The 18,032-nt window shown below is 41.6% G+C and overlaps 1 protein-coding gene across 4 annotated transcripts in view; it reads left to right on the forward strand.

The window, feature by feature from the left end:
• Window positions 1-18,032, forward strand: part of MYRIP (myosin VIIA and Rab interacting protein) — a 340,763-nt gene that overhangs the window by 250,047 nt on the left and 72,684 nt on the right. For 3 of the 4 annotated variants that reach the window (XM_006131818.4, XM_006131820.4, XM_075921853.2), the window contains 4 exons: window positions 8,223-8,359; window positions 11,196-11,279; window positions 13,574-13,671; window positions 15,135-15,215. In XM_006131818.4, coding sequence (XP_006131880.3) covers window positions 8,223-8,359; window positions 11,196-11,279; window positions 13,574-13,671; window positions 15,135-15,215 — 400 coding nt within the window. The remainder of the gene's footprint in view (window positions 1-8,222; window positions 8,360-11,195; window positions 11,280-13,573; window positions 13,672-15,134; window positions 15,216-18,032) is intronic. The other variant, XM_014577917.3, reaches the window with a different exon arrangement.

Here is an 18,032-nt window from a genome sequence, read left to right on the forward strand (position 1 = left end):
GATCTCATCCCTAGGGAATTTTTGTTCACAATACAGTCCCACAGCACTTGTAGTTGTTCCTTTTCAGGAGCGAGTCTGCAATGGAGTACGTGGATGTTGCTTGCCAGGACTGGGGATTGTTGACAGAACAGTGAGGAAGCATCTACGGGACCTGTTCACAATATGCCCAGATTTATGCATTGCTCTGAGCCTGTTATTTTATTAAAAAAGCGGAGAGGAGTCCTGTGGCACCTTAGGGTATGTCTACACTACAGCGCTAATTCGAACTAAAATAATCCGAACTAACGGATCCAGACTAAAAAACTAGTTCGAATTAGCATTTTGCTAATTCGAACTAGCATGTCCACATTAACTGGACCCGGAACCGGGGTTAAGGATGGCCGGAAGCAGTGCCGGCAGGGCATCAGATGAGGACTTAGAGCATGGAGATGCTGCCTCAGGTTAGCCGAGGGCTGTGCTTAAAGGGACCTGACCCCCACCCCGGACAGACAGTTCTCAGGGGTGCCCCGCTTGCAAAGCAGTCCTGGCTTGGAGTGCCCTGAGTGCCCACACTGGGCACATCACAGCACTCGGCCATCAGACCGGCTGCACTTGCCGCAGGCTGCCATCTGGGGAGAGGGGACATATGGGGGGCTGCAGGAGAACTTCCAACCGCAGAGCCAGCCCAGTCCTCCCCATCGGGGGCTCGTACCCCATTCCTCCCTCACCTCCTTCCACTTACCCTTCCCTAGCCCCCCTTCCTGATGTACAAAATAAAGAAAACGTGTGGTCAAAAATAGAATCTCTCTTTATTGAACAAAACTCGGGGAGACTGGGAAAAGGAGGTGGGAGAGGGGAAGAGAGAGGGTGGGAGAGGGGAGGGCAACTAAAATGATCAGAGGTTTGGAACAGGTCCCATATGAAGAGAGGCTAAAGAGACTGGGACTTTTCAGTTTAGAAAAGAGGAGACTGAGGGGGGATAGGATAGAGGTCTATAAAAGCATGAGTGGGGTGGAAAGGGTGCATCAAGAAAAGTTCTTCATTAGTTCCCATAATAGAAGGACTAGAGGACACCAAAGGAAAGGAATGGGTAGCAGGCTTCAAACTAGTAACAGAAAGTTCTTCTTCACAAAGCAAAGAGTCAACCTGTGGAACTCCTTGCTGCAGGAGGCTGTGAAGGCTACAACTAGAACAGAGTTTAAAGGGACGTGAGATCAAGTCATGGAGGTTGGGTCCATGGAGTGGTATTAGCCAAGGGGTAGGAGTGGTGTCCCTGCCCAAAGTTTGTGGAAAGCTGGAGAGGGATGGCACGAGACAAATGGCTTGGTCACTGTCTTCGGTCCATCCCCTCCAGGGTCCCTAGGGTTGGCCGCTGTCGGCAGACAGGCTACTGGGCTAGATGGACCTTTGGTCTGACCCAGTATGGCCATTGTAAGCTCAGGGCTCAGGGTCGGGGGTCTCAGTGGACCCCCTTGATTTTCATGCACACCTGCTCCTGGGTGGCCAGGCTGGCAGCTCTCCTGCCCTAGACGGCCACTTTCCTGTGCCTAGTGCGGAGGTCATGGACGAGGTCTAAGATGTCCGCACTAGACCAGGCGGGTGCCCGCCTCTTGAGGTTCCGGGCAAGCTCCCGGGAGCCGCCAGCCTGATCCCGGGAAGAGGGGGAGGGCTGGGGGGCATCGGGTGGCTGGCTCGATCCGTGCCAGGTACAGGGTCTGCTGGCTGGGTGCTGGCAGGCTTGCACCTGGCACAGGCACCGTAGCCAGCCCGTGCCCCTTTAAGGGGTACGGGGCCGGGAGGGGGGCAATAGAGTTTCCCTGGTGTTGGCCAGAGTGGCCACCAGGGAAAGCTGGGGAGGGCTAGCCTCCCACTAATTCGAATTAAGGGGCTACACAGCCCTTAATTTGAACTAGTAAGTTCGAACTAGGCTTAGTCCTCGTATAATGAGGTTTACCTAGTTCGAACTAAGCGCTCCGCTAGTTCGAATTAAGTTCGAACTAGCGGAGCGCTAGTGTAGCGCCTATCAAAGTTAATTTGAACTAACGTCCGTTAGTTCGAATTAACTTTGTAGTGTAGACATACCCACATAGACTAACTGAAGTGTAGGAGCATAAGCTTTCGTGGGCAAAGACCCACTTCGTCAGATGCTTGTAGAGGAAATTTCCAGAGGCAGGTATAAATATGCAGGCCAGGATCAGGCTGGAGATAACGAGGTGGATCCAAGCAAGGAGGATGAGGCCCACTTCTAGCAGCTGATCTGGAGATGTGAATTCCAAGAGAACAGAAGCTGCTTTTGTAGTTAGCGAGCCATTCACAGTCTTTGTTTAATCCAGAGTTGATTGTGTCAAACTTGAAGATGAACTGTAGCTCAGCAGTTTCTCTTTGAAGTCTGGTCCTGAATTTTTTTTGCTGCAGGATGGCTACCTTTAGATCTGCAATTGTGTGTCCAGGAAGATTGAAGTGTTCCCCTACAGGTTTTTGTATGTTGCCATTCCTAATATCAGATTTGTGTCCATTGATTCTTTTACGTAGGGACTGTCCAGTTTGGCCGATGTATATAGCAGTGGGGCATTGTTGGCACATGATGGCATATATTACATTGGTAGATGTGCAGGAGAACGTACCAGTGACAGTATGGCTGATCTGGTTAGGTCCTGTGATGGTGTTGCTGGTGTATATATGTGGGCAGAATTGGCACCGAGGTTTGTTGCAAGGATTGGTTCCTGAGTTCGAGTTATTATGGTGCGGTGTGTAGTTGCTGGTGAGAATATGCTTCAGGTTGGCGGGTTGTCTGTGGGCAAGGACAGGCCTACCTCCCAAGGCCTGTGAAAGTGAGGGATCATTGTCCGGGATGGGTTGTAGATCACTAATGATGCGTTGGAGAGGTTTTAGCTGGGGACTGTAGGTGATGGCCAGTGGTGTTCTGTTGGTTTCTTTCTTGGGCTTGTCCCGTAGCAGGAGGCTTCTGGGTACACGTCTGGCTCTGTCGATCTGTCTCCTCACTTCCTCGTGTGGGTATCGCAGTTTACAGAATGCTTGTTGAAGATCTTGTAGGTGTAGGTCTCTGTCTGAGGGTTTGGAGCATATGTGGTTGTACCTCAGTGCTTGGCTGTAAACAATGGATCGTGTGGTGTGTCCAGGATGGAAGCTGGAGGCATGCAGGTAAGTGTAGTGGTCGGTAGGTTTTCGGTATAGGGTGGTATTGATGTGACCGTCACTTATTTGTACCATGGTGTCCAGGAAATGTTATTTTATTAGTGCCACATTCTCTCTCTCTCTCTCTCTCTCACTCACTTAAAAATCAATCTCTCATACTCTGTCAAGCTTTTCTTTATTAACAGAAGTTGACTGATCATTTTTCATGTATTGTCGTAGTATTAGTGTGAAACCCACAATTTTGTTTCCATTAAAAAAAAGTCTTTGAAATGTGATTCACCTTCCTAATGATTTTATGTAACATAAATAACGGCCTTGGATGTAGAGCTGTTTACATATACAGGAATAATTGACTTTGTAGCACAGAACTATAGATAAGAGGGGGGGAAAGTGCTTCAATATAAGATTTGGTGGTTGCTATGATGTAGCTTTTCATAATTCTAGACACATAGCAAAGCTGTCGTTGCAGTATGTAGAAGAGTCATGGCTTTAAAGTACAGGCCAACATTAAAGGATTTTGAAATGAGCAGAAAGTGTCCATATTTCTTTTGTGAATAAGTCCTTTATTTTGGTATCCATAGGGATGGCTATTCTCTTCCCAAATCCTTTCTCCACAGTAGGAATCAGCGGGGACATGATTATTTATCTGAAAGTTAAGAGGCTGAAAAGCTTTAGGACAGTCGTTTCAATTTGTTATAGAATGCATGCAGAATAGATCATAGGTTCGGAGTTGTTATGTCTCCTATCACAAAGGGGAGATTATAAGGTTCCTTGCACATTCTCAACCCCCAGAACTCAGGAAGTTTCAAAACTGTTCTCAGTTTTGACTTTAGAACCAGATGTGGTAGTTCAGGCAAGCAAGTGTGAGAGTATCTTCGTTTTTATTTGTTCCCTAGCTTGGTGAGGGAAATTTTTGAGTAAAGGTTTTTCATTAGAAAGCATGGATTAATCTAAACCAAAACTTTTTACAGGAACATATCAGTTTTAACTAAACTGTTATTGGAAAAGATTTCTCGGGTCCAAGGTGGTATTGAAAGGGGTGGGATATGAGGGAGAAGGAGAGAGCTTCATCCCAGAATAGCTTAGGGGTCAGGAACTCACCTGCAAAGTAGAAGATACAGTGTCCCTGGTCTGGACCAAGTAGTTCAGAGACTTCAACCACCGCTTGATTCAAACCATCAGATGGAGGCAGCAAGAGGGGGAAAATGAAGATACTTCAAAGCGGCAGCACTACTCAGAGCCCCGGGTCAGCCTGGGATGAGCTCTGAGGCACTACCACTTTGAAATACCGCCCCGGCCTTTCAAAATGGCAGCGCCATGTGGACCCTCAGGGTCAGCTGGGGAGTCCCTAGCTGATCCCCAGCTCTGTGCAGCGCTGCCCCTTTGAAACACATCAACTGTTCAATTAGTTAATTAAACACTACTTAACATCCTTAGTTTCATCCAGTTTAGTCAACTGCAGGCAAGTTGCTATTGTGGTCAGTGGTACTCGATGGTGCCGACACATGTAAAAGAAACTGCATGGATACCTGACTTCTGTTCATGGATAGACCGTCATCTAATGATATCAGTTCATTTTCCATGCTGTACTTCAGCTGAAAGGTGCACTGGAAAGGGTCAAGGAGTTCAATGCAGATTGAACGAAAGTTTTTTTTGTTACAAGGTTTTCAATCACTTTTTCCATAAAAAATTATTAGAAACAGCTATAGTTGGCAAGATTGTCAACTTGAAAACATGGTTTCTTCAGTATTAATTGAATAACTGCTCATTTAAGAGAAGGAAGCATTTGAATGCTATCTTTATCAGGGAACAATCTCAACTAATAACCCACCCATTCTCCTCTTCCGTACACATGAACTTGATTTTACCGATCATGAACGTGATGTGTACATGTCATGGATTGAAGGCCAAAGCTTCCAACAGTCCAGAATATTAGTGGACAAATCCGAAACTCAGCAAGAGGAGACTTAGCATTTTCATCTATCTGATGCAATTCTAATACATGGAGGCAAACAGTCCAGGTTTCATAACTGTGGATCCATAAAGAAGAAACTCTGATAGCAGGAGGAAATGCTGGAAGGTTGCCTGAATACATGCACTGCCAAGCACAGTTCTGCTAATCAGGACTTGACAGACGTTCTAAAATGGAACAAAATGCTTTCTTGGCAGCCACAGCGTAAGGATTCAAAAGCCCTCTACAATCAAACCGATTTGGGCACAATGACCACCACTGGTCCTCTGACACTAGCCCATATTTGTCATCTGTTGTACAGCATGTGCGTATCAAGGTGATCTGTGAGGATGACTTGTAGAAAACAGATTTTTGGCCAGCTTTGCCAGGACCTATATCAGTCTTAGTATTCTTTTTATACTAATGGGCTGTGTCTACACTGGCACCCTTTTCCGTAAAAGGGATGCTAATGAGATACTTCGGAATTGCAAATTCCGCGGGGGATTTAAATATCCCCCGCGGCATTTGCATGAACATGGCTGCCACTTTTTTCCGGCTCGGGGTTTTGCTGGAGAAAAGCGCCAGTCTGGACAGGATCTTGCGGAAAATAAGCCCTTTTTCGGAAGATCCCTTATTCCCTTGATCTTCCAGAAAAGGGCTTATTTTCCGCAAGATCCCGTCTAGACTGGCGCTTTTCTCCGGCAAAACCCCGAGCCGGAAAAAAGCGGCAGCCATGTTCATGCAAATGCTGCGGGGGATATTTAAATCCCCCGCGGAATTTGCAATTCCGAAGTGTCTCATTAGCATCCCTTTTACGGAAAAGGGTGCCAGTGTAGACACAGCCATGGAGTATCTGTATTACATCAACTCTCAAATACCCCAGTCAGGCAAATACATGGTAAGAGAAAACTGCTGCCTTGAATTTGGCTGAAGATGAGACGTATAGAAAGAGGACACTTACGTGCCATATGTACGTTTTCTTTACTTATTGTTTGCAGCACTGCAACTGATATGATTAATCTATGGCTGGACTCTGATGCAAGAACTCAGTGGAAAAACTGCCACTTATGTTTCCACTCTTCATTATCAGGTTATTGGTATGCTCTGCCTATAAAGGTTTTTGAGTGGTAACCTATACATGGTCTAGAATGTAATAGACTTTTTTGGTGCTATTCCATTTAGCACTGTAGGCATCTCGCTGAACACCTGAGACTGATGGGAATGTGTTTGTGAAACTCCTGGATCATGTATTGTTTGGTGGGGTTGGTCAAAACATAGAATATATGGAGATAATTAACAAACAAGATATAACTAGCAAAACTCCCAAAGAAAAACACAATTTCTTGTCACATGATGTGTATTAGAGAAAAATTGTCATGTGCCTCATCATATGCAAAGGAAACAGCAGTACCCTAAAGAAAATAGGCCTTACGATTACATTCTTTTGAGATCACCACTTTATTTTACTGTGTTTTTATATTGAATCCCAGAGACATTCCAAGTGGTTAATACTATTTAAGATTATTAGAGTTGTGTCAGGAGTGAATTACCCCATCTTAGTCTAATAGTCCATTAAAAAAAATTCTCTTCTTGATTGCATTTTTGAAAATCATAGCAGGGGGTTGCTGCGTGAACAGCACTTCTGATAATCACCTCATAGTTAGTCTTAGAAGGCTAACTTGGAACATCCAAGCTTCAAAATCTTGGTCTTAGGAAAGCAGCAGATCACCTTAATTACATACGAAGTTCTGGAGTGTAAACTCCTTGTCTTCTACTTTGTATGAGATTTGATCCTCCCACTTTAGTAATTGAAAAACATTATTACATGGGGAGGAAAACTGTCGCATTTGCATCCATGCTATACTGTGTCACATCAGAATATACAGTCACTTGTCTGCATGTGATCTGACTTGATGTAAGTAGGTGCAGCATAACATAAAATAAACTCATGTGACAGTATACAACAGAGTAAGTCAGATCAATTTGTGAAAGGAACATAAAAAAATTGATTCAGACCCATTAGTGCAAACACTGCTTTTCTTTCCTGGGGTAGGTCAGCTTTAAGTTACAGCTAGGGATTCACACAGTCCTTTCCATGTGGTACCCATTTCTGGGACTATGCCAGTCAGCTGTGTGCTGCCCACAATCCCTCTGAGCAGACTTTCTGCTGCTAGCCCTGCACCCTTGCTTACACATGTGACAAGGTTTCTAAGCAAGGGTCCATTAGCTGGTGGCCCCATAATAAAATGTAATCATAAAAGGGCCTGATAATAGCTTGCCTCATCATCTTGGTCTTTGGGGACCTAATTCAAAGCCCACTGCAGTCTCTAGGAGTCTTCCCATTCAATGGGATTTGGAACAGTTTACCCAAAGAGAGCATAAGGTTGGCTTCTTTTTGTTATTGTTTTCCCCATTCAGAGCTAAATGTGGTTTCCATGTTGATATTTGAGAAAAGATTTAGAATTTTACACTGTCTTCTGACTGCTTGTCCTCACAGTTTTTACTCTTACACATTCCATTATGATGGCACTTTCACTTTATTAATTGGAGACTTTGAACCAAACTGCAACTTTAAATGTTTTCCAGTAAAATTTTCTTCCCATTGCTGATTGCTTGAAACGAGCTCTTTTATGTAAATGTTTGGATGATGTACGTTTGGAAACAATATATTTAAAAAAATTTTAATCAAAGAGAGAAAGAGAGCTCTGCATGCCTTATAATGTCTTAACCCACTATGGAAATAACAGTTAGTTATAAATCCTTGTAAATATTAAAATCTTTTAAAACAATACACTCATATGTTGTTCTATAATACCGTGGGTGGCCTTTCAAAATGCATTTGATACAAGTGTTAAAATATATAATAAATTATTTTGATATGGTAACAAAACAAATTACTACTGTAATTAGAATGATCTAGCAACATTTCCAGTACAGTACTTATTTTGCCATAAAAACAAATTTCTTCAAGCTAAAACCAAGAAACTGTGTTCCTAAACAAAAATATTATGCTTTAAGGCTTTTGATTTAAGAGATCAGGAGATATAATTTTTAGAAGGACCGGGTCAATCATTTGTTTTCATTTGATGTAGAATCATTCTAAGCATTCTGAAATGTTGTTCATTTGTTCTTTTAGACTCCTAAGGACTCAGTCGCTGGAATGGTATTACAATAATGTGAAAAGTCGCTTCAAACGTTTTGGTAGTGCCAAAGTACTGAAGAATTTATACAGAAAACATAGACTGGAGAGTGGAGCTTGTTCTGAAATAATAGGTACAGTACAGTTTTAATTTCTTATAGGCTCATCCACATAACTCACGTGATGGAGAAAAAAGAAAATTAAAATTTTTCTGAAGTATTACAGTAGAGGAATATAAGGAGTTAAATATCTAGAGAGTTGGGCTAAGTTTGAGCTAGTTAAGAGTATCCAAATTTACATTTGTTAAGACAAAATTCTGCTCTCGGATGTACAAAGCAAATCTCAGCTCAGTTTCTGCTCTGTGTGTATGAGCTTAGGGCTCCAAAAGGTCTGTACAGATAATGAATTAGAACTGAATTTTGGAGTTGAAGTTTTCCATTGCACTTTTTGCAAAATTTGACTAATGAAGGCCAAATCCTGCATTCCATACCTTAGTTGGAGTTTTTTCTGTTTGCCGTAGAATTTGGCCCCATGTGCACTGCAGTGGCAGCTAACATTTTACATTTCTCAAGTAAATGGGGAAGAACAATGACAAGGGCAGAGTCCTGTACTTAGGATGGAAAAATCCCATGCACTGATGCAGGCTGGGGACTAGCTAGCTAAACAACAGTTGTGCTGAAAAGGACCTAGGGATCATAGTGAACAAGAAGATGGATATGAGTCAACTGTGTGGCCTTGTTGCCATGAAAGCTAATGACATATTGGGCTGCATTAGTACCAGCAGATCGAGAGAAGTGATTATTCTCCTCTATTTGGCACTGGTGAGGGTGGGCAAATTGGAAAGAGTCCAGTGGAGGGCAAGAAAAATTATTAGGAGACTGGGGCATATGGCTTATGAGGAGAGGCGGAGGGATCTGGGTTTATTTAATCTGCAGAAAAGAATGAGGAGGGATTTGCTAACAGCCTGAGCCATCAACTACCTAAAGAGTGTACTCAGTGGTGGCAGATGGCAGACCAAGGAGCCTCAAGTTGCAGTGGGGGAAGTCTAGCTTGGATTTTACATTAAACTATTTTACTAGGAGCATTGGGAGGGGTGAACCAAGGGCTGGTGGGGGGGAGAGGCGATCTCCAAGTTCCATTCTTGATACCTGAGTGCCAAGTTGATGGTGTACAGCCCCAGCGTTCCTGGCCCTTCCGCACTGCAAAGGTGGGTGGCATGCAGCCCCTGCCTTCCCAGCCCTAGAGCAATGGGAGAATAGGCTGCACACAGCAACCGATCTTCCCAGCCCTCCAACGTGGGGAGAGTAGATGGCGCATAGCCTCAGCCTCTGCAGCCCCGGAGCAGCGAGAGGGTGGGTGGCACGCACACTGCCCTCAGGCTTCCTGACTCTGGAGTACCAGGAGGGCAGGCAACCCCAGCCTATCCGGGCATAGGGAGAGTGGCAGTCCCAGCCTTAGCGCAGCTGAAGCCGAGGCAGCCCTGAGTGGAGGGAGCTGCACTGAAGTGGGTGAGCCTAGGAGCGGAGTGTGGGTAGGGCCACACCTGGCAGTTTGGGAAGGTTGCCTCTGATACCCGCCAACCATGACTAGGAGGGTGGTAAAGCTCTGGAATGGGTAAATGCCTAAAGAGGGGAGTGGAACCTCGATCCTTAGAGGTTTGTACGGCCAGGCTTAACAAAATGCTGGCTGGGACGATTTAGTTGGAGTTGATCCTGCTCTGGGCAGGAGGTTGGGGTTGCACTAGATGACCTCCTCAGGTCTCTTCCTACCATAATCATCTATGATTCTATAAAATGTGGACATTTTACTATCAATATCAGCATCTCCCCATAAAACTAGTAAGTGAAGATATTCCGCGAGTTTGGGGACATTGCTTCCTTGCTATCTTGCTGGCCCATTTACTGTAATTGATTAGCAAATAATTCAGAAGCAGAACCAGTCTAGTCTTTCTGAGATGATTTGCCTCTGCTGGGCCAAATTCAACCTTATTGTAATTCTTTTGAAATCTGTACAGAGTTTGTGTTTTCTACAGGATTTGTATTTTTCTTTTTTCCTCTTTCTCTTTCTTTCTTTCTCTCTCTCCCTCCCTCCCACTTGGAAAACAAACATAATAGACTGTGTCCCCCTTTGTGAAGGCAACTCTTGGTAGTTCTTCTTATACTACTTAGAAGTATGTAGGTAAGGACAGGAGAATTGTCCTAAAATATTCCATTTCGATAGGTTGCTTTTTGCTTTTTTCTCCTTATCAAATTTTAAAAAATTAAAAAATGGAATGTAAAGATAAAAGTGGTTATGCTACATTTAGTGGGTGTTATGCAAGTGGAATTAAAAAATTAATTGAAATATATGCAGAAAATTTAAAAGTTATAAAATTGATCTCGCAAAAACTAAGCATTCCTTATTCTCGAGAATAGTCTAATACAATTATGCCTTTAAACAAGACTGCTGTCATAAGAGAGAATGTGCAGGAAATACAAGAAAGGATGTGCAAGGTACAGGAGACCTTTCTGAAGAACCTCAGCATCCAAATGCCATTGCTAACTTTCTTTTTCTATTTTCAGTGTGACTGTAAGATAACCCTCTCTTTTCATTTGAAGATCAGTACAGGTTTAAATGTCTGGGTTTGTTTTATTTATACAGGAGTGGCCTGTTTCAAGCCCTAAATGTCATGTTAAAAGCAAGCTCACTGCAGTTGCTTTCATTTTACAAGGTCTGCATTTAAGGCACCTCATCCTCTCTCTCACTTCACAAGCAGTTTTCTCCACACATGATTTACAAGCCCTATTTGAGAAATCTTTCATTTAAAAGCAATAACATTTTGTATAACAGCTGGAATTCAAACAAGAATTTTCAAACTACTCCTCTATGCATGTGGTGTAGTTAGAAACAACACTACTTTTTGAAAGTGTACTTTAACCTAATAATATATTGAGCATTCATACATAATATGTGTTTTACTGTCTTTTTGAGGAGAAGGAAGCTTTTTTGAAGGAAGCGTAGAAAATGAAGGAAGCGTTTGTGGCAGTGACTCTACTTTCTACAGACAGACAGAAGGTAACTCTAGTAAAAACTCATTTGTTCTAAAACTGAGCTGCTACTGATTGAGTTATTCGATAAATAGCATACAGTGCTGGAGATCCTCCAAATCGCATTGGTGCCTGATTATGAAAAGTGTCAAGGATCACTTATCTTTTAATTAAAACCTTTAGCAAATTACCAGAGTTTCTGGGTTCACAGGGCAAATGCTAGACTTTATGGCTACGTCTACACTGGCGGCTTCTTGCTCAAGATCAGCTGTTCTTGTGCAAAAACTTTCCAGATGTCTACACTGCACATGCATTCTTGCACAAGTAAATTTACAGTCTAGAGTCGGAAAACAGGGCTTCTTCCGGAAGAGTTATTCCTCTCCCCATGAGGAATAAGCCCTCTTGTGCAAGAGCTCTTGCGCAAAAGGACAGTGTAGACAGGCAACATGAATTTCTTGTGCAAGAAACCCCTATGGCTAAAATGGCCATCAGAGCTTTCTTGCGAAAGAGAGCGTCCCCACTGCCATAGATGCTCTTGCGCAAAACCACATGCCAGTGTAGACGCACTCTTGTGGAAGACTTTTTGCACAAGAACTCTTCTGCAAAACAGTTCTTGCGCAAGAAGCTGCCAGTGTAGACATAGCCTATCTGTTTTACATCTTGCCTATTATGCATTCACTTCAATGTGGAACACATAAAGGGAGGGGCATTTCTTGATTAGGCCTAAGTGGAGCACCAGATCTGGTCCAAGAGATGAATTTAGCTGAACTGCTTGGTAAAAGCGACCATAATGCGATTAAATTGAATATCCTTTTGGAGGAAAAATAACAATGAAACCCACTACAGTAGCATTTAACTTCAGAATTGGGAACTACACAGAAATGAGGAAGCCAGTTAAACAGAAAATAAAAAGAACAGTCACAAGAGTGAAATGCCTGCAAGCATTCAAAAATTTGAAATCAGATCCTACTGAGGAAAATAGAATGGAACATAAACTCTGGCAAGTCAAGAGTAAAATATAATTAGGCAGCCAAAAAAAGAATTTGAAAAGCAAATAGCAAAAGGCACAAAAACAAACAGCAACATTTGTTTAAAGTATATCAGAAGCACGAAGCCTCCTAGTCAGGGGCCATTGGATGATTGAGGCTTTAAATGAGCACTCAGAGAAGACAAGGCCATCGCAGAGAAGCTAAATGAATTTTTTGCATTGGTCTTCACTGCAGAAGATGGGAAGGAGATTGCTACACCTAAGCCATTCTTTGCAGGTGACAAATCTGAGAAACTGTCCAAGATTGAAATGTCAATAGAGGAGGCTTTCAAACAAATTGATAAATTTTACACTAATAAGTCAGTAGGACCAGATGATGTTCACCCAAGAGTGCTGAAGTAACTCAGAGATGAATTTGCAAAATTACTAACTGTTGTATTTATCTAGCTCTTAAATCAGCCACACTTCCAGATGACTGAAGCATAACTAATGTAATTCTTTTTTTTTTTTAACGGGGCTCCAGGGATGATCCTGGAAACTATAGCTGGTGAGCCTAACTTTAGTACTGGGGAAACTGGCTGATTTGAGGGATAGGCTAAAGCAACACTGTTGATAAGTTGTACGGAACAGATTCGATAGAAGAAGAGATTTAAAAGGCTCAGATTGTTCAGTTAGAAATGAAAAGCCTAAGAAAGGATATGATAGAGGTTTAGAAAATCATAAAGAGTGTGGAGAAAGTGAATAAGAAAGTGTTATTTACCCCTTCTCTTAACACAAGAATTAGGTCACCTGATGAAATTAATAGGCAATAGGTTTAAAAGAAGCACATGGAAGTACTTCTTTACAGAACACACACAAAGCCGCTGGATCTCATTTCCAGAAGAACAGTGAAGACTAAAAATATAATTGGGTTTCAAAAAGAGTTAGAGTAGTTTGTGGAGGACAGGTCCATTAATAGCCAGTAGCCCCGGTGGTCAGAAACAGAACTTCATGCTCTGAGTGTCCCTGAATTTGAGACTGCTAGAAGCTGGAAGTGGGCAATGGGGGATGGCTCTCTCAATAATTGCCCTGTTGTGTTAATTCCCTCAGAAGCATCTGGCATCAACCACTTTTTAAAGACAGGATTCTAGGCTAGACGGACCATTGGTGTGATCCAATAAGGCCATTCTTATGTTCCTATGCATCTTGATCAGCTTTGGAGTGAGGCCTCACGTTGCATTTCTGCAGTAGATTGTACCAAAATTCTAGATCTAAGAATTGCTGAAGCTGAAGAATCTTGGTCTGAATTTTGCAGTTCAGCATAAATGTGGGTATTTTGTTTGCTTTTTGACTAGGACATAGTATGATGGATACCCTAGCTGTGGCCTTACGTGTGGCAGAAGAAGCAGTAGAAGAAGCCATTTCCAAGGCAGAGACATATGGTGAAAGCCTGGTAAAAAAAAATTAACTAGCAGATTTGTTGATATAGATGTAGATATCAGTGTTTTCTTTATTCAAGTAGCAGTGGAAATGTGAATGAAAATCAAAGAAAACATAATGCAGTAAGATAATGTATGCTGTTTCTCTGAACATTATTATCACGTGTATGTTCCACTTCAGAAATACAGGATAGTAAAATGAATTAGTTATGGTAAAAGCTCTGTTATCCATGAATCTGTGAATGGGGGGAGCCAGTTAATTGAATATTGTGGTTAACTGAAAATCATGCTTCACCACTGGAATACCAATGTTCAAAGAATTAGAATACAATAAAATGAGTAAAGTATAAAATAATACACAGGTTTTCACCAATCCAGTAGTAGTCCACTGCAGCATGGTTGTTTGTTTCTTGAAGCACTTAGATGTAGACAAAGCTTTCTATCCAGTAGGTTATTTTATGACACTACATACTACTATGGAGCAGCGTATGATGTACACCCAGATCACTAAAATTACCCGTAACACTACAACTATTCTGAACATAATTAATTGTTTTTGATTCAGCAGGCACTTCAGGATCTTGCAGCGCTTCAGGGTCATCATTATCAACATCAATTCTCATTGTAGACATAGAAGGTGTAGGAGATGGGGCTGAATCTGTAATGGCCCTATGACATACCTAGAAGCTGATTTTTTTTTAATGAATTCATGATTTCAGCTTGCTTGCTTGCTTACTTGTCTTCTGCCTCTTTTGCATAAAAGTAGCATGCAAAATGTGCAGTTGCATTATATGCTGTATACTAATTCTGGATATTATATTGGAGATTTGTATTGATATCAGAAATGTTGGTTAATTGAGATTTCTGGTTGACTGAGGGTACGTCTAAACTACATGGCTCCGTCGACGGAGCCATGTAGATTTGTTGTTTTGGCAAAGTCAAATGAAGCCGCGATTTAAATGATTGCAGCTTCATTTAAATTTACATGGCTGCCGCGCTGAGCCGACAAACAGCTCATCAGCTGTTTGTCCGCTCAGCGCACTAGTCTGGACGCTCCCCTGCCGACATCAAAGCCCTTTGTCGGCAGCCCTGGTAAACCTCATCCCATGAGGAAAAACGGGGCTGCCGACAAAGGGCTTTGATGTCGGCAGGGGAGTGTCCAGACTAGCGCGCTGAGCGGACAAACAGCAGATCAGCTGTTTGTCGGCTCAGCGCGGCAGCCATATAAATTTAAATGAAGCTGCGATCATTTAAATCATGGCTTCATTTGACTTTGCCTATGTGTCTAAGCTACATACCTCTGACGACAGAGGCATGTAGTCTAGACACAGCCTGAGTGTCGGATAACAGAGCGTTTACTACATTCAGTTGTTTCTGCATACAATGCCAACTAGGATGTTACTCATTTTTCTTGATCTTGTAAAAGTGTCATTTATGTATGACTCTATAGTGTATATAAATGTTCATCTTGGTGCAGGACAAACAGAATGAGGCTTGTTACTTACGGGAACATAAGGAGGAGCTGATTGAAGAGCTTGCCACTACCATAGTGCAGAAGGTATGTTATGCAGCTTTACTGTTGCAGATTGTATTCTTTGGCACATTAAATGGCTAGAAGACAGTCCTGAGGTTTAGCAAGGTTTGATTTAACTAACATAAGATGAAACTTATCATAAAATGATTGAACATGCATGTGTGGATGAAAAGAATATCCAGAAGAGGAAAAGCTCAATGGAAAATATCCTGCCTCCTGCTACAGCTGCTCCTAGGAAATTGGTTAAAAGGCTGTTTCTCCTGGACCATCCCAGCCAAATTGGAACTGTTGGCAAGTTGTCAGTAGATGCCTGATGATGAGATTTGTTTCACTCTGGACTAATTTCCTAGACTGTTACAAATCAAAGAGTGAAAAGCACACATGTACATTACATAGAGCTGTTTGAGTAATCAGGAGGGGGAAAGATTTGGAGCAATCTGAAACAAAACATTTCCAATTTTCTTGGTAAAACAAAGTGCCAAACATTTCATTTGGGGGTCAAATGAAACATGTTGTTTTGATTTTAGGACCTTTTAGCTGCTTTTTAAAGAAGGGAGATTTGGAAATGTCATTGGAGGAATGAGGGCAGGGGGAAGGAGTGTTCTCCTTTGTAGCCTTGTGTCTGAAGCATTCACCTGGAAGGTGTAGACTGGGATTCGGATACCTACTCTGCCTATTTGGGGGCTGCCTATTGTGGGTGAGTGCCCTAACCACTGGGTAATAGGGTAACAAGACATATCCTATTCCTCTTGCTGTTTTATGAATAGCATCTAAGTGCCTTTGTGAATCTAGCCTGAAAATAAAAACTTCTGGCTGAATCTCTTCAGTGAATTTGTATCCAAAAATATTTCATCAAGCTCAGATATTACAGAAAACTGTCCTACACTGGCAAGTAGATGGATTTGATAATCTACTCGATCTTTTATTGTCTGTAGTTGGAGTAGATTTTCAAGCACTTAGATGAGAAATGGAGGTAGCTATAAAAATATGTTTAACAAATGAATGAAAGAGGAAGTTCATGGCAATGAATATAAATCAGAAGCTAGCAATTACAGACAAGTAATAGGGAAAGCAAAAGAACACAGGGGAAAATCAGTGGCTAGAAGAATTAAGGACCCAAACAAAGTGATTTAAAAAGTAGATTAGAAACAAAAGGAATCCTAATTATGGTATTGATCCACAACTAAATAAAAATGGTAGAATTGTCAATAATAATGTGAAACAGGTCAAAGTGTTCATCTGCTTTTCTCCAAATACAGAATGCCAATATTCATTGATGTGGTCATACCAATTGGTGATTCTTTTCCACTCAAGAAGGTGTTAAACAGCAGCTGTTAAAATTGAACATTTTAAAATCAGCATGTCCAGACAACTTTCCAAGAGTTTTAAAAAAAGGCAGCTAAAAGACGTGTTTACTGTTATTATTGATTTGCAAAACTTGTGGAATGTTGTGGAAATACCAGGAGACTGAAGAAAGCTAATGTTGTATCAGTATTTTAAAATAGTAAATGGGACGATGGCAGTTACCATCCTGTTAGTCTCATATTGATCCCAATCACAAGACTTGATTAAAGAACTGAAGGAGGGTAAAATAAGTAATTCAAATCAACACAGGTTTATGGAAAATAGAACCTGTTAAACTAACTTGGCATCTTTTTTTTTGGTAAGATTTCAAGTTTGGGTTATAAAGGTGATAGGATTGATGTAATATACTTAGCTTCTATAAGGCATTGGCTTGGTACCACATAGCGTTTTTATTACAATGTTTTAGTTTTTATAATTAACATGGCACACAGTAAATGGATTAAAAACTGGCTGTTATGTCACAAAATGTAATTGTAAATGGGGAGTCAGCATTAAGCAGATATATTTCCAGAGGGGTCTTGCAGGGATCAATTCTTGTCCTCACAGTAGATGACATTGGTATCAATGACCTGGAAGAAAACATAGAATCATCACTGATAAATTTTGGAGATGACAAAAAATATATAGGGGAGAGGTAAATAATGGACAGGAAAAGTCCCCAAGACACAGCAATCTGGATCGTTTGATAAATTGGATTCAAGTAAACAATATGCATTTCAATATGGCTAAATATAAATATCTACATTTAAGAACACAGACCTGACTTATAGGATGAAGGTCATGGTGGATAATGAGCTGAACATGTGCTCCTAGTCCACTGTTCTGGCCAAAAGGGCCAGTGAGTTCTTTGGATGCATATACAGAGGAACCTCAAATAGGAGTAGAGAGGTTATTTTCTCTCTACATTTGGCGCTGGTGCAACTACTGCTGGACTATTGTGTCTAGTTTGGCATCTACAATTCAAGAAAGATGTTGGAAAGGATTCAGAGACATCCATGAGAATGATTAAAGAAATTGAAATCTTGCCTCACAGTACTACACTCAAGGAGATCAAACAATTTTGCTTACCAAAGAAAAGTTTAAGTTGTGACTTGATTATAGTCTTGAAGTACTGGCATGAGGAACAAATATTAGTTAATGGGCTTTTCAGTCAAGCAGACAAAGGTATAACAAAAACCAATTGTTGAACACTGCTTAGGTAAATTCAAACTGGAAATAAGCTGTAAACTTTAACTCTGAAAGTAATTAACGATTGGAACAATTTACCAAGGTTTGAAGTAGTTTTTCCATCAATGGCAATTTTTATGTCAAGATTAGATGTTATTCTAAAACATATGTTCTTGTTCAAACAGGACTACATCCAGGAAAGTTCCTGTAGTATGCAGGAAAGCAAACTAAATGAACGCAGTGGTCCCTCCTAACCTGAGAATCTATCTGTGAATCTAAGAAAATGGTGCTTAAGCACCTAACTCCCAT

This window comes from Pelodiscus sinensis, chromosome 2 (assembly GCF_052426305.1).
Source record: "Pelodiscus sinensis isolate ZL-2025 chromosome 2, ASM5242630v1, whole genome shotgun sequence".
Classification (NCBI taxonomy): Eukaryota; Metazoa; Chordata; order Testudines; family Trionychidae; genus Pelodiscus; species Pelodiscus sinensis.